The sequence below is a fragment of the Phascolarctos cinereus genome, unplaced genomic scaffold, assembly GCF_003287225.1.
Source record: "Phascolarctos cinereus isolate Bilbo 61053 unplaced genomic scaffold, phaCin_HiC Scaffold_3;HRSCAF=262, whole genome shotgun sequence".
Lineage (NCBI taxonomy): Eukaryota > Metazoa > Chordata > Mammalia > Diprotodontia > Phascolarctidae > Phascolarctos > Phascolarctos cinereus.
In genome coordinates this window covers 234,673,486-234,696,957 of record NW_027555736.1, presented here as the reverse complement: position 1 = coordinate 234,696,957, position 23,472 = coordinate 234,673,486, and the positions used below count along the sequence as shown (strand labels likewise).

At 36.8% G+C, this 23,472-nt stretch overlaps 1 protein-coding gene across 16 annotated transcripts in view; it reads right to left on the bottom strand.

Moving 5' to 3' along the window:
- Positions 1 to 23,472, bottom strand: part of KTN1 (kinectin 1) — a 149,977-nt gene that overhangs the window by 44,879 nt on the left and 81,626 nt on the right. For 12 of the 16 annotated variants that reach the window (XR_013485451.1, XM_078151502.1, XM_020986437.2 and 9 more), the window contains 10 exons: positions 11,946 to 11,980; positions 11,440 to 11,530; positions 10,627 to 10,695; positions 7,603 to 7,640; positions 6,508 to 6,598; positions 6,282 to 6,350; positions 5,098 to 5,135; positions 2,638 to 2,728; positions 2,179 to 2,247; positions 1,605 to 1,642 (listed from right to left, as the gene is read on the bottom strand). Coding sequence is in view for 15 of the 16 variants with exons in the window: in XM_078151502.1 (XP_078007628.1) it covers positions 1,605 to 1,642; positions 2,179 to 2,247; positions 2,638 to 2,728; positions 5,098 to 5,135; positions 6,282 to 6,350; positions 6,508 to 6,598; positions 7,603 to 7,640; positions 10,627 to 10,695; positions 11,440 to 11,530; positions 11,946 to 11,980 (629 nt within the window). In the remaining variant the exon portion in view is untranslated. The remainder of the gene's footprint in view (positions 1 to 1,604; positions 1,643 to 2,178; positions 2,248 to 2,637; positions 2,729 to 5,097; positions 5,136 to 6,281; positions 6,351 to 6,507; positions 6,599 to 7,602; positions 7,641 to 10,626; positions 10,696 to 11,439; positions 11,531 to 11,945; positions 11,981 to 23,472) is intronic. The other 4 variants (XM_078151504.1, XM_020986448.2, XM_020986449.2 and 1 more) reach the window with 1 other exon arrangement.

Below are 23,472 nucleotides of genomic sequence, written 5' to 3'. Positions count from 1 at the left end.
TTATTGCCCTATATCATTCGAACTGTTGAAATTGCTGCTATTGTTTATTTGATGCTTGACACTTACAAAAGTAATCATGAAGGGTACTTTTAGCTAAGAGGTATTTCTCAGTCATAATTTCTCTGTACAACAACAACTATTCACCACCATTTCATATTATGCAAGTAAAAAGTTATCAGATGAAAACAACTTTCTAAACACCTTAGCCACAAATAGCTGATATTAGGGTTCCAAAATACAAAACTTTTGTACTAGAATTCAATTCCTAGGATTCTCCCCTAGATATAAGTGCTTGTGAGAACAGAAATCAGGTCTTAGTGCTTCTTTTGTACAGTTTACCAAAGCACTGGGAACTTGGCAGGTACTCAATACCAACTTTAGTCCAAAACACTAGGCTTGATCAGACCAAGATGACAGGATTTTCCTTGATTAACATCTAAAGGAACATCAAATGCTGTTGCCATTCTGTAATAATCATACCCAAAAGGTACATTACTTTCTCTCCTGCCATACAAAATGACAACTGATATAACAGTCATTATTAATACCAATTCTTAATACGCAATTTGTAAAATAAAGCCAAGTATAAGAATTCAGATTATATTCAAAGTTTCTGGTAGAGATTTTTCTGCTCACTTTTTTTAAAAGTCAAGAATATATTCCTAGTCTAGTGAAAGACAGTGATCTATATGATATCTACCCCTCAATATTTCAAGGTTTTGTTATATTTTGGTATCCATCTATACTGACCTATTGACATAAATACTAAGAAACAGATACATATAGACATAGCAACATAAGTATTCTCATAAATAAGGAATGAGTTAATAAAATATTTAATGCCCTTCAGATGTTTGACAATAAAATTAAAAATTGTTTTAAAGCTGAACTAATTTTATATTATTAAAAATCAGTAGAATTTAATCACAATCTCCCTGAAGACCCCAAAAAGAAAGTTCTTGTTACCAAGGTCAAATGGTTCAAGAACAGAAACTTTTAACAATTTTCTCGGAGAAAATGACATTAGAAAAGAGGCATTTACCATGTGTATTGCCACTGTACCCTAAAAACGCGGCACTTTTTCATCTGACTTGCAGTTGAAACCTTACACATGTGTTGTTAGAATGAGAGTTTCTTTCTTCTTTTTTTTTTGGGGGGGGGGTTGTTGGTAAGTGTCCTGTGTCTGGGACTGGATTTGAACTTGAATGTGAGTTTCTGGAGAGCAGAGAGTATCTTATTTTTCTATTTCTATCTTCAGCACTCAGAAGAATACTTCGCACATAGTAAGCACTGAAAACTTTATTCACTCAAATTATAAAAACCAGTATGTGCTAAGCATGCAGAGAGCCATATGAGAAAAACAAAGAAAAGGGAGAAATTCCTCTAGATACTCATAAACACTCCATGTGACTCTGCTTTACAAAGAATCTTGGTGCACTTACTTATCCTAGGACAACAACTCGCACAACTAAAAATCAAAATTTTTGGCTTTAAAAAAAAATTCACACAACATTCTTTAACTATTTATAAGCAAACTCAGAGAGGCTAAAAAATACATTTGAAGGTTCTACTACATATGTCTGTTGCTAAAAATAAATACTCACATATTCTCAAGTTCCTGAATTTGTGATGCAGAAGATGCCTAAGAAATAAATTCACACTTTTGTATCACATCAAAAAAAAATCACTTATTGGAAAGACACTATATACTCAAATAAAATACAATTTATCTTGATAAAATTGAGAGGACAGATTTGCTTTTCAACATCAACCATGACGTAATACAAAAAGGAAGTGATATCTCATTCAATTACTGAATCTAAGATGTATAATTATCTGTTTCCAGAAGGACTTAAGGCAGTTGATAGATTAAAACTGCCTAAGGTAAGATACTTAAGGATAAAAGTACAAAACCTATTAGAATGAGTAGATTCATTCTGTTACAAGAGTTTAGAAGATTTACAGCATCTGGCCAATAAATCTGGCTTTAAATTTTCTGCTGGCTAAAACAAAACAAAAAAAGAAAACAGTTTTCTGTAAACAGAAAGTGTACACTCATCAGAAAATAATTTCCCCAGAAATAAACTTAAGCAAGACACATTTACCACTTTGCTCTTCAATTCAATAAACTAATTAAATCCATACACAATCCCCAGGTGGAATTAATTCATAACTTACCTGCTGTAATTTCTGTTGCATTATTTCCTGAACATGTGCTTTTAAAGCTGCATTTTCATCTTGAAGGTCCTTGGATATAAAAGTAAAGATAAGCATTGCTGGCGTTCTGATTCTTCACTTCAACATAACCACGATTACATCAGTGTCAATACCCCTCTACTGGTGCAGACTGTAAACCATCAAAAATCTTAGCAGAGTTTCTTCATGATTTAATATAGCCGAGAATTCATGATAGGGTGGTCAAGATTTTTGAACTTAACTAAGCTCATCCCTTATTCAACAATGTCACCAATTCCACACTCAAAACCTTTCTAGCTTGGCAAGAAACCTGCAGAGCTATGCCCTGCAGCCATAAGGAACACTTTCATAGCACAATGAGGCTTCAAAGTAGGACCTGAGTGGAGGATTCTTATTCACGCCCCAGAATGTGCACCGTGTCTTTATTTTGAAACTTCTCACCTGCAACAAATTTCCTCTGTTAACAAGATCTTTCTCTTTCTCTTCTAATATAGCCTTCAAGGTATTCTCCTGTTCTTCCTTGCCTTTTAATCTGTACAACAAATTTATAAGAACTACAGATAAAATGTTCAAACAACTTTTTTTTTAACAGTAAAAGCCTAAACACCAAAATCAGTATATATTCCAAGGACTTAATAATATTTTTGCCAATGAGTATTTTTTCATTCAAAAACATTTCAAAATAAATGCTAAATAAAGTCTGAGACAATTATAAAACTAGCAACTAATTAGATATAATGTTAGAGATAATATATTTAATCCAAATGTAAGCCATGCCTTTCAACTCAAAACCTCAGGGCAGTTTATTTTTCAGACTCCTATGAAAGGAAAATAATGAAAATAGTGATAGCAAAGGAAACAATACAAATGACAAAACAATGACAAAAATGAATAAAACTTTATTTTACTCTAAAGAAGTACATACATTTTTTATCTATTAATTATATTTTATAGTGTATACCTATATATTTTTCCTTCAAAATATCTCATTTAAGCCATACCATCTGCAATACCTTTCACAGACTTTCTTCTTCCTTGATTTCTGTGACACTGCTATCTCTTGATTTTCCTCATATCTATCTTACTACTATTCCTCAGTACGCTTTACAGTACCATCATCCTTGTACAGTCCTCTCTGTGGGCATCCCCAGGAATTTATCCTGGGCATTCTCTTCTTTCTCTCTCTCTACACTCTCTTCTCAGTGACCTAATCAAGTTCCCAAGGGTTCAATTACCATCCTTTTATGGATGGTTCCCAAATCTATATACCCAGTCCTACTCCCTCTCCTGAACTCTAGTCATGTATTACCAAATGACTTTTGGACATTTTCCCCCAGGATGTATTAAAGAATTTCAAACTTAATATGTCCAAAACATAACTTACATTTCCTCCCAAAACTCCTGTTGATAAAGGATGTACCGTTCATCCAGGCAATCAAACCCAGAATCTCTCTCTCAACTTCCATATCCAATTCGTTGTTACGTCTTGTCAATTAAACCTCCACCAGAACTTACATCCATATCTTTTGTTGTTGTTGTTGTTTTGGTTTTTGGTGAGGCAATTGGGATTATGTGACCTGCCCACAGTCATACAACTAGTTAAGTGTTATGCGTCTGAGGCCACATTTGAACTCAGGTCTTCCTGACTCCAAGGCCAGTGCTCTATCCACTGTGCCTAGCTGCCCATATCCATATCTTTCTCGCTACTCATACAGAGTCCATCCTAGCTCGGGCCCTCATCACCTTTTACCTGGATTACTGCAAAAGCCTAACTGGTCTCCCTACCTGCGGTCTCTTCTACTAACACTCCTTCCTCCATGCAGCTGCAAAACCTAAAATCTGGATCTAACTCATGTTGCTAAAAATTCTTTAAAGGATCTCTATTGCTTCTAGGATATAAGAATCCTCAGCTTGGGATTTAAAGCACTCTACAATTTAGCCCCCATCTAGCTTTCCAGTTTTATTTCATATTATTCCTCTTCATATTTTCCTTTCCAGTCAAACTAGATTACTTGATATTCCATATACAAGACATTCTAGCTTACTGTTTCTGTCTTTTCATAAATGGTATCCCCCCCCTCCCCAATGTCTAGAACAGACTCCTCACCTCTGCCCCCATAAGCCTTAGCTTTTTTCAAAGCATAGCTCAGTAGCTAATTCCCACATGAGGCTTTTTCTGATCACTCCAAGTATGACCATCCTTTCCCATCTTGAAGTTATTTCATATATGCCTTGTATTTACTCACTAGTGATCATGTAGTGAAACTATATCACATCTTCCCTTCCACTCCCCCAAATGGTAGATCATAAGTTTAAGGTTAAAAACAGTGTCATTTTTTCTATGTATACTCAGAGTCTACAGCCAGTGTAGTATGTGTTTAATGTACACTTATTTGTAACTATAGACCACTACTGATTACAGAATCATTTTTATTTATTTAAAATCATTTGTAATGATTTAGGTATTTAAAATATTTTAAATCACTTTTAAAACAAGTTTTTAAAACTCTGAATTTTAGAAGTAATTAGTTAAAACACAGCTTAATAAAAAAAGGTAGTCTGGTTTCACCAATAAGCTTCCATCCAGATCTAAAATGAAAATGTTGCATTAAAAAGAAAATCAACATCAGGACTGGTAATTCTATAAGTTTGGAAATGGAGCACAGAACTTGCTCCCTATAGGTTACTCAATGGCATAAAATAGCAACAGTTCAGCCTGAATGCAAAACAAAAACAGCAAAGAAGAGAATTTTGTTGCACAAAAGATCTCTTAAATATCAAATTTAAAATGTGTCATGTTCAGTGAGCCAACTTTTAGAAATTTTAGAAAGCAGACATTTTCATTATAATAATATCTAATTCGAGAATGCACAATAAAGAAAATTAAGAAATGATACTTACAAATTTTGGAGTTCTTGAATTTGAGAAGCAACTAATACCTTTAAAAAAGAAAAAAATTCATACTCATGTCAAATTACTGATGGATTTAAGATATCTAGTACATTACTAAGCTATGACAGTGACTGGGTGTCCTTTTTGGGTGGAACACTTCCAACAATTCATCCTAAACAGGCATGTTTCAATCCTCCTTCCCAAAACCAATATTATAGTAATTACTGTTATTACAATCAAAGAAGGCAGCTAACTACAAACAACTCACAATCCTTAGTGACAAAAGTATTTAACTAAAAATTTGGTAATTGTGAAAAATAGAAGATATTCTTAATAATCCTTAATCACAGTGGAATTGTTCCCCTACATTACACCTCAAAGCCAAATGATAAAATTACTAGAAATGAACCTCAAAATCATTCCTTAAGATTGTGGCCCAGAAAGAAGAACTATACTTGGTCCAAAATTGTAAGAAGTATTTCATTAATGAATCAGAACTAATATATACATTACCTGACTCACCTAATACTGCCTTCTTCATAACCTTCTTTTCTGAGCACCTTCTCATCCTCTTATTATGACACACAAGACATCAATAACTTCCTTTCTCTCCTTTCCATGGACCGTCTCTTCCATACAATCACACCATTTTTTTCTCCCCATAAAGGCATCCCAGATTAAACTCCATCAATTTCCAAGAACCTAAATAATTACTGATACTTCTTTTATGGTATTCTATTGCTTTGCTTTGTTTTTTGCTTGTTGTTTCCTTTTTTTTCCCTACCCAGATTATAAATTCCTTGAAGGGGGTGGGGAATCAAGAACTCTCTCATAACCTTTCACCAAACTTCTACAGACAGAGAGGAAGCTCAAACTTTGCTATTACTAGGTTGTATTTTTAAAAGCATGGGAACCAGAAAATGAAATATTCTACAAATTCATTTGCGGCCCATAGAGTGAAGTATATGAAAGTAAACTAAATACTGAAAAACATTTAAAATTTTTAAAGTTGGCAACTTTTATCAACAAACAGCAAAGCAAAAGAATTCTTCTTTTTATGAGTCTTCAATATTTGACTATAGTCACAAGATTTAGGCATGTTAATGAAACTAAATTTTCTTGCATAGCAGAAAAAGATCATCAGCAATACCACCACCCTAAAAATCTACCATGCTCTGGCTCTGGGTTTTTACCTGTTGAGCCTTTTCAAGCTGGATATTTCCTACTTCTTCTTTCAGAGCCTCTATTTCCTGTTTCAAAGCCTTTACAATGACAAAACAGACAAGATTGGACAATGGAAACACAAAAGTTGACAAAAATGGACTGAGTTTCTTATTATAAAACACAATGCAGAGTCAAACAAATGAAAGTTAATGGTGTGAATTGAGGACAGGAAAACAACTATCTCCTACTTAATACCTGAACAGTCTTCTCCTTGTTAGCAACTTTAAGAAGTTCAGCTTCCATGAGTTCTTCCGCAGACTTAATCTTTCCATCCTTCTCACGGATTCTTCAAGAAAGAAAGAGTATTAATTATAACACAGGCGCATACATGTACAGAAGCGCGCGCGCACGCGCACACACACACACACACACACACACACTCCCCCCCAAAACTAGAATCCACAAATAGAAGTGGCCCACAAATATCCTCTTCACATCTACAACAACAGTGACAGTTTATCCTTTTAGGGAAAAAGAGAAGAAACCCTCCCTCCATCCTTTTCAGCTCCTGGCCAAAATGAAAGAATCACTCCTGTGAGGGGCCTATAATCATGATCAGAGTTTGGTGATGCTGCTTCAAAAGCCCTTAAAAAAGATTAACACTGTCCTAGAGAAGTGATTAACGATAGTTTTTATTCTTGAACCGCTTTCAAGAACAACAAAGCTATGCTATGAAGCTCTAGTAGGGTAATTTAACATACAAATTACACTGCTTATACTGCTATTAAAGGATTTTTAACTAAAACCCTACAGACCATCACCTTAAGCCACTAAATGGGAACCACTACCCTAGTTTATTGGGCAAGAATATTCTACACTATTCTACTCTCCTTTTGCAGAGCGAAAATTTCAACAACATAATGCTCCAGCAGTAACAACTTCTAGAGTACCAATATGTGAGAGGAATTATTTAAATGGCCTTCTCATTATCCAGATGATTTCAAAGAATACTATTATTCTAGAAATAAGTTAAAATTCTGGTGTCAAACCTAGTATGATAATTGGACCAAATACAAGAATCTATAAAACTATACTGAACTCAAACATTTGCCACTGATTTCATACAAATATATTTTCATTAACATCAAGGTTAAATTTGAATATACATTAGTCTTTTTTCCCCAAATCATAAAAAACTGCCTTTGTATGTAGCTAGTATTCAAGTATTTGTGGATTTAAGGAAAATAAGGCAGGTAAGAAAAACCAGTGAGAAACATATGTACATACAAATTACGTTATACATTAATTAACCAATACATATATTAGTAACATAATATTAACATGACTTACATGTTCTGAAGGTCTTCAACTATGGCTGTAAAAGAAACCTAGAAATGGAGAAATTGCAGTGATAAATAAAGTATACTTTCCCCTATATCATGACTGGGTAATAAATACAATAAAGCAAATACTCCCATTAAAATATATATATATATATATATGTATATGAAAACTCTATTTGGAGTAATTTTATCTGTAATTCAAAGTAACAAAAAATGACTCATGAGGTGAATATTATTGTAAGCACTTTATGAGATGAGGAAATTGAGGCTTTAAGACACAAAGGGATTTGCACAAGGCCCCAGGCAGTAAATGTTGAGAGCCAGGTCTCAATCTTAAGTCCAGGGCTCTGGCCACCACAACACAGTCTAGCATAAACTTCCCTAAAAATGTAAGTACCAGATTTGTTAGCATAAAGTGAAATGAATAGAAAATTAATACAAGTTAACCTTCCCTAAAGAGTGATTAAGATGGGGGTAAGGAGGAAAAAGTGGAAGTTACTTCTGACATGATTACACAGTTAGCTTCTCTGGGTATTACTGTTATTACCTACAGTGCCCTCGAATGCTCAAACTTTCTAATTACAGGTACCTGAATCGATCTCACTTCATGCAGATCAAACAATGCTACAAACTTTTTAATCTCCATGACAATAGGTATTAGCAGATACAGAGAGATAAAGACTGAACCTCATGGAGTTTCTGTCCCTTTAGAAAAGACAGGGCATGTACAGTTAAAGAACTAGAACATAAGTGCATTACAGATCGAAGCATACTATTTTCACTTTATTTTTTCCCATGGTTTTTTTTTGCTTTTATTGTTTCTTCTTTCATAATATGACTTATATGGAAATGTTTTACATGACTGCACATATATAACCTATATTAAATTGCTTACCATCTTGGAGAGGAGGAAGAAGAGGGAGGCAGGGAGAAAATTTGGAACTCAAAATTTTATTAAAAAATAAATGTAAAAATTGTTCTTACATGTAATTGGGGAAAAAAATTACCATTTAAAACAAACGAACAAAATAAACAAACAGCTCTGGGCCAAGTACACATACACACCCCCACAGAATACAAGGGAGTCCAAAGCACTATGATATGGGGCTAGGGGAGCTAGGGGAGCGAGGGGGTGGGCAGGAAGGATTACTTCCAACTTTTGGATGCCATAAGAAAGTTCCCTTCTGGTTTGTTTGTGCCATCACTCTTCTCAGTTCTCCTACCCCTTTTCAGGCTCCTTTACTGGTTCATAAAACATGCCTTCACTTAAGTGGTCTCCAAAACTTTGTCCCTCACTTTCTCACTCTAGACCCTCTCCCAAACCTCATCAGATTCCATGGGTTTGTTACCTCTATGCAAATCCCTCAGCCCTAGTTTCTTGAGTTCCAGTCTCCATTCCCCTCATCTAATCAAGCGACATCTCAAATTTCACGTCCCTAAGGCATCTCAAACTCAAAAGATCAAAAAGAATTTCCCTAAAACCCACCCTTCTTCCGAACTTCCCTTATCTTCTGGGAGCGCTATCATCCTTGCAGTCACCCCGGTTCACAAACTCAGTATTATCCTCAATTCCTCGCACTTCATATGTACTCAACTCTCAAGTTTAAGAATTTCTACCTCTAGAACATCTCTTAAACCAGACCCCTCTTCTTTCTACTCATGGTTCAAGCTCACATATCCCCTTTCACTTTGACCACTGTAACTGCTTCCTAACTGGCCTCCCTTCCTCAAGTCTCTTCCCCTCTCCACTCCTTCTTCCACACAGCTGCTTAAGTGATTTTCCTAAAGACTAACCATGTTATTCTCCCACTCAATAAACTCAAAATTATCTCTTACTGCCTTCAGGGTCAAATATAAACTTGTGTTTGGCACTTAAAGTCTTTCGCAATGCAGCCACAACTTTCCTTTCTAACCTTATTTTAACTTTAACATTACTTTACTTCCTGGATTTTATGATATAGTCAGACTAGTCTTCTTGTTTGTCACAAATAATTTTCTATTTCCCACATCCATGCCTTTGTACTGGTTAAACTTCATGCTTGGAATGAAAACTCTCTTTAACTCTACCTTTGAATTCTTTCTTTCCTTTAAAACTCAGTTCAAATACTACCTACTACATGAAGTCTTATTAGACACCTCTCACTACTAATGCCTCTCCCACTCATTACTCTATATTTGTTTTACATGTATATGCTGTCATCCCAGAAAGAACATAAACTCCTTGAGGGCAGGGACTGATTCACTGTGTCAAACACAGCACCCAGCACAAAGCAGGTGATCACTACTTTCTGACTGACTGACAGAGACAACATCTGAATTAGACTAAGAGCAAGGGTAGGAAGTAGAATGGGATGGGAAAAGGGTATAAGAAATAACACAAAGGAAGCTGTAGAGGAGGAAAAGTATGGGATACCTTCAGTAGATAGGAAGCCATTAAAGTTTTTTGAACAATGACGTAATAATGATATTTAATAATATATTTATATATTAATACAATTATGTATAATAAGTATTAATATAATAATATATTATATTAATAATATAATTATAATATTTAAACACCAACAAGGCCAAACTGGTAATAGTATGTTAAGAATCATAACATATCTAGGTACAGCCTCCCAAAGCATGTTACATTTTAAAGACAATTTTGTCTATTTGTACAAAAATTCACCATGACTGCTATCAACTAATATTTTAGTTGTTCATTTGAACTAAGGGGGATTGTTTTTAATTTGAAATGCCTTTTCTGAGAAGGGTGGGGGGAGACAGTCAAAGAGTTAATACTCCACAACTGTGATTCACTCATAAACCAAACTTACCCCACCAAAGCAGATAAGCAACTCATCTTTAATTTGCAGTCTTAGAGAGCTGCCTGAGGTACTAACAGGTACATCATACAGTTCACCAGTCAGAGACAGGTCCTGAATTCCCATGTCTTCTTGACTTCCTCTATCTTCTACATTACATAGCTTTTCAATGCTTCAAATGAAGGTAAAATTCACAATGCCTTAACAATTTTAATTATTACCTGAGACATCTGTTGAGCCTTTAGACTTTGAACTTCATTTTTCAAGGATGAATTTTCTGTTCTTAATACCTTTTCAATAAATTGTATCAAAAAAAGTTTAAATGCATTATGTCAACACAAGTGCTTATTTTCTTACTCATCCTATTTTGTAAACATCGTTCTCTCGTCATTCAACTGCTTCTTTTACAGTCCCTATATACCGTAACATCTTGCTACTTCTTTCTGGGCCACCCACAATCTTTCTTCTCCTGTTCTTGTGCCTACTCCTGGAGTTCAAACAGGAGCTTTCTTTTGGTCTCATTGCTCTTTCGGCCTACCTCCCTCTCGTACGCCACGACACTACACTGCCCACCTCTTGAACACTGAGCCATATTCCTTTCTCCATTCAAAAACTTATTTTAATGCTTTCTCTGTTCATTAAACCCACCTTAGTTAAGTTAGGTAAGGCTACCAACACACACCACAAAACATAGCTATGATCCACTTTTACTCTAATTTCCCAGAATAATCTAAGAACTATGAACCTTCCTCTTTCAACAGGCACTCATTGTCAGAAGGGAGAGCTTTGCACTCTACACACTTTTTATCCCACTGACCCTCTACTTGATAATAAATTAGTCATCTCATGACTTAACATTAAGCTATTCTTACATATCTAAGTTTCAGTGAAATAAAAACCAAGTAAGATCAAGTTTCAGAAGGCATTCTGAGTACTGTAAATGCAAACTTTTCAAGCCATAGAAAATCATTTGTGCATCACACTGAACCCTATCACAGCTGGCTATTACAGAAGACAGTGAAATGTTTTTTTACCTTTAATTCTTCCTCTTTATTGGCCACCTGTATAAGACCAGTTTCAAGTAGCTCTTCTACTGTCTTTAATTTCTCATCCTTTTCTTGAATACTAAAAATTTAAACACATTTGACATTCTATACATGCAAATAAAATTTTCAGTAAGCCTCATTTAGAACACCTATTTTGATCACTATCGCTGGTCAAATTTTAAATGATAACGCTAGTTTCCCACACTCATCCAGGATGCTTTTGAGTTGCCTCTCCTGTGTCATCAGCTGGTATATACTCAGGAAATTCAGTTGTGATTATTCTAAATAAAACAATACTGTCGATCTGTTGGGGAGAAAAAAATCTAGTCCTAAGCCAAGCATTAATAACTTCTGGGGCCTCAAGGACATTGCTCTCTTCTACTCCTGCACACAAGAGGTACAGCATCTAGATTTCTTATTTATCTAATTGAAGGTCTTAGCACCCTCAAATTCAGGAAAAATGGCTCCTGAGAAAGAAAATTAAAAACTCTTACCTTCTTTCCATTTGTTCCACAACATCTTTATTGGCCTTAAAAGACACAAATAATGGTCATTCTTACTAAATTTATATGAGATTATAAATGTAAAATAAAGCGGTTGGACTACATGGCCTTTGAGGTCCCTTTTAGCTCTAGATCTGTGGTCCTAATCAAAACCAAATTTTAAAAGGCTCATTCAGTAAAAAAATTACTAATAACAATCTGAAAGTTTAATTAGCCACGAAATCTAGGAAAGAACAACTGGCATCTTGATGAGGTAATAACTTTTTGAAATATTGTTCTCCAAAATAAAAGGGGATGGAGAAAATAAGAATACATGCAAATGATACACAAAAGCAGGAGAGGAATGCAACAAATTCCAAAATATCATCTTCAAGTTATTTCCTACAATTAGCCAAGAACATAACACAGTATCTCTGATGCATTATTTATATTATCTATCAAAATTCACTAAGATTTCATCACTGAATGATAAAAAGAGGGACAATTCCCAACTTTTGCTGTATTTCTCAAGGTTTCTAATCTAAAGTTTCAGTGCTTATCATATACAAACTCCTAACTCTCTCCAAGTTGTTAAACTGAAAAACCTGGGCTATGAAACCAATTTTAGTGTCAATTTCCCTGTAACTAAATCTGTTCTTTAATCAAATGATCAAATTCCAGGAATCAAATTCCAACTCAAGGCTTATCTGAATGCCCCTCACCAACAAAATAGATGAAAATCATGTTGTTCTTATGTTACTTCCTTTTTATTCACCTAAATTCATTTATCACTAAGTACCTACTATGTACAACAGATTGTGCTAAAATAAGCGTATTACTACGGTGAATTTCATTGGCCCAAGAGGACTACAAAGGAGCACTGGCCTTGACGCCCAGGGTTCTGGACTCAAGCCCAGTACTAAGCAGTAAATCAAAACATCAGCTAGACCATGATGACATAGGTAATGATGTTCTACTGCTCCTCCTCCCTTTGTCTGATTTCTATAATTACCATGGGGCTTCTTTGGGATCTTTGCGGGGATTCACTGCCTGGCCACTGACGATCATTAAACTCTTGATGGAGATCCACCATATGTCTGGCCACCACCCCTGACTGCCCCTAATGTAAGTAACTCATATGATTATTAAACCTCTCTTATAATCATCATCGAGTTCCTGGCCTCTTTCTTCAGTAATGACCTTGCCCCACTGTTGGAGAGCGGGGGAGACCATGAAGATCCCTGTGCAGCAGAACTCCAGAACCTATAATTGGTAGTCGACAGGCTACCAAAGAAATGCCAAGGGTAGCTGGGAAGCGAAGAGAAAAGGGTGGTGGCTGACATGGGACAGCCCTTTCCCATGGTGTTGAGGGAAGCTACCACCAACTGAAGGAAAGGGGGTGGTGGCTGACATAGGATGGCCCTTCCTCACAGCACTGCGGGAAGTCACCACCAGGTGCCTTGATCTGGAAAGGGAAAGGCTGAGAATAATGGAGGAGATGCAGTTAGAAAGAGACATGTGGAAAGCCAGGCACCAGTAGCTGGGGACTTGGCGGACAAGGCAGACCAGAAGGAGAAGCCTATAGAAACACTGGCTTGCCAGTTGGCCAGGCTGGAGGGAAGTAAGCATGCAGACAAGAAGGCAATAAGGTGGGGGACCCCTGGGAAGACAGCAACATGGGGAAGATTCAGAGGATGGTACAAAAGACAGAGAGTTTCTTCCTCTTCCTCTCCCCCTCCCTCTCTGACTGCAGCAGCCTCAGAGGGGTGGGTGGATGAGAAAGAGAAAGACTATATTCAGTGAAATGAAGATTTGAGATATGATTGGTAAAAGCAAGTAGAAGAAAGTAAGAGAAGTATCAGATCAGAACAGGAAAAAAAGACATGTGCAGTTCTAAAAGGACTTTAACCAAAGTCCATTAGAGGAATATATATATAGAAGGAAAAGCAAGAAAGTTTAAGCATGTTGGAATGAAGGTAAGCATTTACAGAAAGAAAGTCGTGATCTGTTTGCACAGACAGCATGGAGGATTTGAGAGTAAATGGCTTGGAGACTTTTGGGGGAAAAAAAAGGGGGAACTGTCACTTTAAAGCTCCAGAAGTAAATAGCCTGCATTTGCATAACTATCAAGAGGCAGGCTGTGAAGGGTTCAAGACTTGCACTTTGGAACTGGACTAGCACTTAACCCTTTCCTGGCTCATGGAAAAGGGGAAAGTTTTTGGGTACCAGAACACAATCAAAAGGTAAATTAATTCATTCTGGTCACATTTTATGTGAAACATGTCTCTCCTTATTTGATGGTTAAGGTAAGTTAAAATTCACTATACCATTTGGCATTAAGACAAATTGGGAAAATGCATGGATCTGAAATTTGTTAACTGGGTGACCTTAAGTTACTTCACATCTATTTCCCTCAGTTTACTTCACATGATTATAAAGTGCCTAACACAATGCCTGGCATAGGGCAAACACTATAAATGCTAGCTGTTAATATTATTTCCTTAATTAGGTGTAATTGATTCATACCTTTATGGTATTTTAGATGTGATCAGTATACAATGCCAATTGTGATGAAATACTTGATTTCCTGTATAAGGTAATCTGGAAATGCATTCAACCAGATTGAAGGCACCTGATCAGTAACGGGTTGGTTTCAAGTTTCAAATATTGTGCAAATTGGTAAATTTCTGTATCGGGTATGTGGAGCAACTTTTTATAACTTAGATGTTATTAGAGTATGAACTGAAAGAAACTAAAACACAGTGGGAAAATTGTTTAAAACCAGTTATTTTATCAGCCCACTAATCCTGTCTTACAATGTTTTGTAAATGCAATTTAGGGAACTGGATATTTCCACCTACGCCTGTAGTTAAGAAGAAGTTAACATCTACAACTATTTGGCTACCACTTATGAAAGTATAATGTTAACTAAGTTATTCAGGGTTATTGTCATGATGGTGAAACCTAAAATTGGTAACTGATTACTGTGCGTAGAAAGGAGAGGTATGAGGGTGTGCAGCAGGGTCAGTCTATTCCACCTTGCACACAGTGGAGTTGTATATGTCAAACAGCACAGCCCACAGCATCCATAAGGGTAGATGGGGTAGGAAGACAGGGGCATCAGGCTCAGCAACATCTCTAGGGTCTCTGTAAATTCCTCTTACTTTGTAAACTTGCCAGGTTTTTGGAAACTACCTGTGTGGGCAAGGTCATCGGCTCTGGGAAAAAAGTTTGTTTGGGTTATAATGTCCCTAAACAATGAAACTGATTTACTGATAATTTATAAGTGTGTATGTAATACAGAAAGGATTTCTGATGATTGGTCTTTACACCAGGACAAATTTAAACTTAAGAAAAGAAAAACAAATGAAGAACATTAAGTGAAATCTCTTGTATATGTTTGTGTCATGGTACAGTTTTATTGCTCCTTTCAACTCCATGAGAGGAAAAATAACTGTATCCAAGCCTAAGCTGTGATTGGTGAAACTTGTCATTTGAGGCAAAAGCTCTGGGGACTGTAACCAATTTTGTTTTGAGGTTGGAATTCAGGTATAGTTGTATGATGGATCACTAAGTCAATAATCCACCATTCCAGAGAAATGCCACAAGCTAACAGAGGGAATGTACTCCTCAACTGTTACAGGTGGAGCTTTGTATCTGGGAGAAAGTTAAGAGGATGACCTTTGGCCTAGCCTCAGGTAAGATCCTTCTGGCTCAGTTTCCCTATTGTGTTCCTTTTGAACAGGAACCTGGCTATTCTTCAGTTTGGCTGAGGTGGAACTGTTACTGCATGACTGGTTGTCGACTGTGGCTCTTATCTGAAGTCTAACAGAGCAAAGGATGCTTTCTCCTGCCACATAAGGATCACGTCATGAAGGACCAGTTTGACGCTATTATAGTCATGTCGCTACTTTTTCCTTTTATAGCAAATTTCTATAATCTGAGCAAGTAGTCAATAGAAGACATGGCCACAAGGAAAGTATGTAAGAGCTTGCTATTTTCAATCTGAATTTGTAGTCATTCTATATCCCAAACTCAGTAAATGACTATTTGGCCTAGCCATCTGTCTGTTATTTATATATGAGTTATATCTGTGTGTGTATGTATATACATGTATACACACATATTTCTGTATAAAATAAGATCCTTAAAATGTTTCAAAATAATGTAAGAATAAGTGGATATGGATACAACTCTTTGTGGGACCTAGCTGTCATTCTATTAATTACTGAAACTAAATCAGGAACATCTTCAGTTTGGTTTGGAGAAGAGAATTTTAGTGTAGTCAGGTTCTTAAAAGGATGGAATATTTTGTGTTACATTAATGGAAAAGTCAATTCATCAGTAAATTTTGAGTCTGTGCCAACTTGTATCAAGATCTGTTTTGTTAGAGATTTTAGCAGGAACATCTGAGGAGTCTCTACAAGTAACTTGGAACCAGAAAAACAATTCTAATAAAGAGCTGCCCCTGAGGACAAGACATTTTCCGGGTTGCCCCAAGAAAAGATGTTCCACAGACCAGATAACTATATGGGACGTCTGAGTTCCAAGATGAAATTTGCTGATTAAATGGATATCAGGAGTAGATTAATGGTCATTATTGTACTGCTTTTTTGTCATTGTTTTTGTTTATTTCACGGTATTCAGATATCTTGATGTCATGTAAACCTCCACTCTAAAATTAGTCCATGGCTTTGGATATTCTTACTATGGCTTGTGTCGTGACTGCTCAAGCTCATTGTCCTTACATTAACTTGTCAGGAAAAATTATGACAAGTCTCCCCTTGAAAGGGAAAATTGAGAAAAATCAAATGATTTCAATCCCATTTTGTAACTGATTCTATTCTCCATAACCCCCAGTATGCTGTCAAATTGCCCAAGCCACGTTTGTCTCTGAACCTAGTTCAGAAACTCAGCAGGCCTGTACTGAGTTAAGTTCAGAAACTGAGCTTACCAAATACCATTAATCCTTGCCTCACCATTTCTACCTTTACCAATTGTAGCAATTATGGCAATTTTCTTATTGGTCATGTTGTTTTCCCATCTGTGACTTTGTTGCTTTTATGGTTTATGCCTACAAATGGGACCCTTTCTTCTGGATATACCCAAGAAGGTCCTAAAAGCCCCAGTGTACAGCTGCCCCAGGGACCTTGAGGAAGATATTCAAAAAGCATGTATGGGCATCTTTCGGGGTAGAATGTGGGGTCCTTATTAGTGAAAGCCATATAGTGAAAGTCGTAACAAGCATATAGGGACCAGCACATGTACTTGTGTGTCTGGACATCTACTCAAGAGCACTGGCCTTGACACCCAGGGTTCTGGACTCAAGCCCAGTACTAAGCAGTAAATCAAAACATTAGCTAGACCATAATGACATAGGTAATGATGCTCTATTGCCCCTCCTCCCTTTGTCTGATTTCTATGATTACCATGGGGCTTCTCTAGGGTCTTTGCAGGGATCCACTGAATCATCTGGCTGCCGCCCCAGATCACCCTTAATGTAAGTAACCCATATGATCACTAAATTTCTCTTACAATCATCATGGAGCTCCTGGCCTCCTTCTTTGGTATTGAACTTGCCCCGCTGTTTTGGGGGGAGTGGGAGAAAGGGGGGAGGGAAACCCGGTGAATATCCCTGTGCAGGAAAATTCTGCACTCTACAGAGGGCAAGCAGGTATAAACCGGGAAACGGAGAAATTGATTTACATGACATTCTTATGGGTAGTTTTGGGAGGTGACGGGTTGTTCTTGGGGTTATTTTTTAATTGTCTGAACAATAAATATTTCTTATCTTCTAGAATTAGGCAACTAAAATCTGCAAATCTATTGACCCTTCTCTATATGACTTCAGGGTCCTACTGAAATTACAACATAAAAAAGCTTTATTCAGGAGTGGGGAATCTGTGGCCTTCTAGGTCCTTGGGTGCAGCCTTTTGAGTGAGTTCAAGTTTTACAGAACAAAAATTTATTTCCCCTACCTGGCTACTCAAAGGTTTTGTATCTATACTCTTCTCCTTATGACATATAAGCAGCCTACCCCACCTGACATTTCTTCCTGCACTGAAAGAAACAACATAAGACCATTCTGCTATCTGTTTCTCTTTATCTTCCAGGATGAAGATGGAGATATTCGAGGTAGAGTAATTGATTGGACAACCAAACTGTCCCTCTCCCAACTGTGACTTAGAAGTCTAAATGCTACTAAAGGGTTAAGAAGGGAAGAATTATATCATTCTTTATACTCTCTTTCATTCACAGTATGAGCAAAGATGAATCTAAAGCACCAATAAAAAGAGATGGATTCTTTCATCTTCCATAAACAAACAAAAAATCTCTCAATACACATACTGTAGAGGTCAGTTACTTTCCAGAACTATAAAAAAATCTTCAGAAATAGGAAAGAACTGAATTGCTTATTCAGCTACAGTTCTAAATAACTGGTTTCAATAGATAAGTGGCAGCTTTCCTCTTTAACAAAAACACCGACATGTTAGATTTTGGCTACAGACATTTCTAAAACTTAACCTACTTTGGAAAGCTGCTATTTTAATCAAATATCCCAAAGTATACAAAATGGTTACAGTGACAGGAAAATAAATCATCAAAACTAAAGTTAAGGTGGATTTATGTTAACTGTTACAAATGAGGCCTTAGAGGGTTAACAGAGATTAAGAGAATTCACATAAACTTATTAGCATGGACAACACTAAGAAAAGCAGTCCAGATCAAACTATCAGACAATCTCTGTATGAGACTAATGTGGAGATTCAGACTTAGTAAGTGACTTATGTCCAATCACCAAGAACATTTTTCAGTGGAAAAGAAGGCAGGTTAAAGATAATTCTGAAAATTGGGATTTTCTGCAGACTTAAGATTCTTGGGTGGCTTGATGAGATATTGCAATTATGGTTTAATTTGGGAATATGTGGGAAGTTTACATCCAAATACATTTGCTTTGTCTCCATCACATAAGTCCAAGAGAGGAACCACAAGATTTAACTTGTATAGTAGTAACAACATATGACATTTACAGAGAGCTTTAAAAATCTGCAAAGCATTTCTTGTATTACCTTATACAGGACTCACAACTTAGTGAGGTAGATAGTACAAGTAGCAGTATTATTATCATTTTACAAATGAGGAAACTAGCTGGGATAAATTGAATGACATGCCTCATGAGTGCCAAAGGTTTAATCTAAACCCAAGTCTTCCTGATATTACTACCAAAATTCAATCCACTATTTTTTTTTTTTTTGCTTTTCGGTGAGGCAGTCGGGGTTAAGTGACTTGCCCAGGGTCACACAGCTAGTAAGTATCAAGTGTCTAAGGCCGGATTTAAACCCAGCTCCTCTTGACTTCAAGGCCAGAGCTCTATCCACTGCGCCATCTAGCTGCCCCTAGTGCATCTCCTAAAATTTTGACATTATGAAGGGAGAACTTAGGTTCTTTTTTTTTTTTTTTTTGGTGAGACAATCAAGGTTAAGAGACTTGCCCGGGTCACACAGCTAGTAAGTATCAAGTATCTGAGGCTGGATTTGAACTCAGGTCCTCCTGACTCCAGAGCCGGTTATTCAATCCACTATTCCCACTGCATCTCCAACAAGTATAATCTCCCTGCCTCAAGTCTTTCTCCTTCATATGGCTGATAATGTGATCTTCCTATAGCACAGGTCAAACCATGTCATTCACCTACTCCATAAACTATAATGGCTGTCTACTGCTTAACAGATGAAATAAAATTGTTTCACTTTTTTTAAACCAATGATCTTTTTTCAAAACTGTCCTACTGGTCTGTACTTCCTTCTCTATGTCCTTCTATTCTCTCCTGTACATTTTAAAGAAAGTTTCAATGGCCTCCTGTTGGCATCACTATTACTAACCTCCTCTTCCCCCTGACCTCACTATCGATTAGGGATGGGGGGGGGAGAAGAGAAGACTCTTGTAAGAAATAAACGTAGTCAAGCAAAATGAATGCATGCAGTTGACCATGTTGAAAAATGCATGTCAATTTCTGTACCTCTTATGTCTATCACCTACCCTTCTGTCAGGAAAGGGATAATATTCTTCACCACAGGTCTTCTGGATTCCAAGTTAGTCACTGCATCACTTTGAGTTATTAAGTCTTTCAAAGTTGCTTCAACAATGTTGCTCTCCTAGATTAAGTTGTTGTTCTGGCTCTGCTCAATTTACACTGCATCAATTCAGGATTCACCAACACCACCTCTTTAATCATCATACACTCCAATAACATTCCAGTACTCTCATATATGACATTATTTAGTTATTCTCAATTGTCTAAGAGGCACTCCAAGGTACTTCTTTAGATTCTAGTCCTTTGCTTTCTGTCCTCTTCCCCGCCTTTCAATTCCTCCTCTTCAGGATCAGGAAACCTGTTTTGCTAGTGACTACCCCCTATTCAACATTATCCACCTACTTGACTCCCTCTCTATTGTCTGATGTATTTATACATTAAATTGTTGTGATATGTGAATTCAACCATCTTTTGTTCATTTCGGATAAGAGTAAGGTATATTTGATACAAGCTTTTCCTACTCATTCCCTCCTATGTTGGTATGTTCTTCTCACATATTCTAATTATGAAAACTAGTAAGCCCTGCCCCCTTTTTCCTCCTTTATAAAAATTTTTATTCCTTTTACTCTACCTTCTCTTACCCCAATTCAAGTACTCAGAATAAAACCAATACACTTTTATGGACCTCTGGTTTTCTAATTATCTCAATACCCATGCAAGACATTAAGTTTCTGAAGGGACAGTTGCTTCTTCTTTCTCCTTAAGAATTGTGGCACCATATCATCCATCATATAGCTGCTTCCAAATGCTCCGAATAAATGTATCTTTCTAGGTTTCTTTAAAACTCTGTATTTGTATTTCCAAGTCTCCTACTGAACTCTTGGATTTTCATCAGAAATGCTTGAAAATCTCTATCCCATGATATTCAGCCTTAAAGGGTTAAGTCCATTCTACGTTGTTAGCCTCTCTCTCGTCTTCTGGAATACTGTATTCCAGGGTAAGATTTTCTAAGGGCAGCCCTCTCTGCGTGCTTGTCTCAGGACACAATGCTTTGGAGGTTACATGTGTTGCCGCCTGCTTCTGGTCATACTAGGAGGCTACTCTAAACTGATGCTGGCTAACAAGTAGCCTGCTTTCCTACTGCCGTCGGGCTTCTGGAAGGCCTCTCTTGGGTAGTCCTGGACTTGGAAGAAGTCAATTAATATAATTTCTCACTGGATGTCTTGATCATTATTTGGTCTGGTATAAATTTCACGGTTCTGCTGCAGTAGATATCCCACTGTGGTAGCTAAATGTGGTAGCCTCTCATTCAGACAGGTATTTTGGTTACAAGTCCTTATCTTTGAAGCTTTATTATACATTACTCCCCTTCCCAGCTTTCTTGCTGTTCTTCATACATGACACTCCATCTCCCATTCCCCATGTCTTTTCATTTTGTTTTTGCTTTTGTTTTGTTTTTGCTAGGCAATGGGGTTAAGTGACTTGCCCAGAGTCACACAGCTAGTGCGTGTTATGTGTCTGAGTCCAGATTTGAACTCAGGTCCTCCTGAATCCAGGGCCAGTGCTCTATCCACTGCGACACCTAGCTGCCCTTCCATGTCTTTTCAATAGCTATCCTTCATCCCTTGGGTATACTCTTTCCTCATCTCAAGCCTCTTAGAATTCTTTGTTTCCTTGAAAATGCTACTCAAGTACCAGCTCCTACATGATGTCTTTCCGATCCCCTTGGCTGAAAATGTTCTCCCCTTCTTAATTATCTTGAATTCACTTTACACAAAATTTTTCTGGGTTTATAAATATGTACTTGTTATTTTCTCTAGGACAGGGCCTGATACACATTTGTCTTTGTTTGCTAGCACCTAGCCAAGGACCTGAGAAAAAGCATCGCTCAATAAAGACTTGATGAATAAGCCACAACTTCTGGTAGGTAACTTTGAGATTTTCCCTAATAATTTGGGAATCTGACTCTAACAATCTTCTGGTTCTAAATGAAATTCATTAAGAATTCAAACACTAAAAAACATATGAAAATAAAGAAATTAAGGGAATTTACTTCCTGAAGACTGAGGGTTATTAAGTAATTTTGTAATCAAAAACCAAAGGAGATGACTAGGATTTCTCAATTGAGAATGTTTTGGCAAATCAGAACACCTCAGGGGAAAGAGGCCAGCCTTTTCGATACTAAATTGAGTAATCTGATTCCAGGCACAGAAAGTGATTTAAAAGGTTAACAGTAAGATTTCATTTTAAACTTTCGAAACTAAATAAGAAGCTGTGAGATCAATATTATGCTACATATTTAACATCAGTACTCACTTCAGATCTTTAATTTATCCAATTTCTTCTCTTTTACAAAATGACAAGATGTACAATGCAAAGTATGTTCAAGAGTGGGGAGACAAAATAACATAAAACATACACCATAATTATATGATGCCAGCTACCTTGCTAGAAATTTAAGCTATAAAGACAGACTTCTACAGAAAACCTTCATAATAAATTCTATCAGTAATCACTAAGGATTTAGTCCCATGAGCTACCAAAAAAAAAAAATGATCCTTTCCCCAAATGAAAAGTGGAAAATTTTGAAATAACCTAAAAGAAATCACTTTAGAAAGCATTATGGGGGGCAGAGCCAAGATGGCAGAGTAAAGGCAAGAACTCACCTAAGCTCTCCTAAATTCCCCTCCACACGATTTTAAAAATAACACCTGAAAACAAATCTGGAGCAAAAGAACCAATAAACCGAAGGGGAGGAACAATTTTCCAACCCAAGACAACTTAGAAGGGCAGGAGGAAAGGACTGCCTCAAAGGGGTAAGACTGCAGCACAGTCCAGCATAGCTACTGAACTGGCACAGCAGTAGCTTCTAGAGTTCTCAGCCCACAGACAGTTAAGGGGGTTGGATAAATGGTCAGAAGGAGATCATCAGAGATCCTTTGCTGGTACTGGATGCACGACTGCTGCATTCCCCACAAGCAGTTCTGGGTCACAGTTCCAGGATCACAGTTCCAGGGTAGAAAAGAATGCTTATGGTCCAAGAAAGCATTAAGTACACCTCTCCTTAGACCATACCACCTTGTAAGAACTGAAAATTTACAGAGCCTCAAACCTAGCTCTGAAAACAGCTTTGCAGAAAAACCCAAAGCAATGCCTCCTCCCCACCCCAGGAGCAGAATTCAACTTTAACATAAAGTTAAAAATTAAGAAATAGTCTGGAAAAATGAACAAACAACAGAAAAAGAACATAACCATAGAAGGGTACTATTGTGAGATGGAAGATCAAAATATAAACTCAGAAGACAAATGGCTACAATCCAAAGCTTCAAAGAAAAATGTGAATTGGTCTCAGGCTCAAAAAGAATCCCTGGAGAGCTCAAAAAAGGATTTTAAAAACCAAATGAGAAGTAGAGGGAAAAAATGAGAAAAGAAACAAGAGGGATACAAGAAAATCATGAAAAGAGAGTCAAAAGCTTGGTAGAGGAGGCATAAAAAATACTAAAGAAA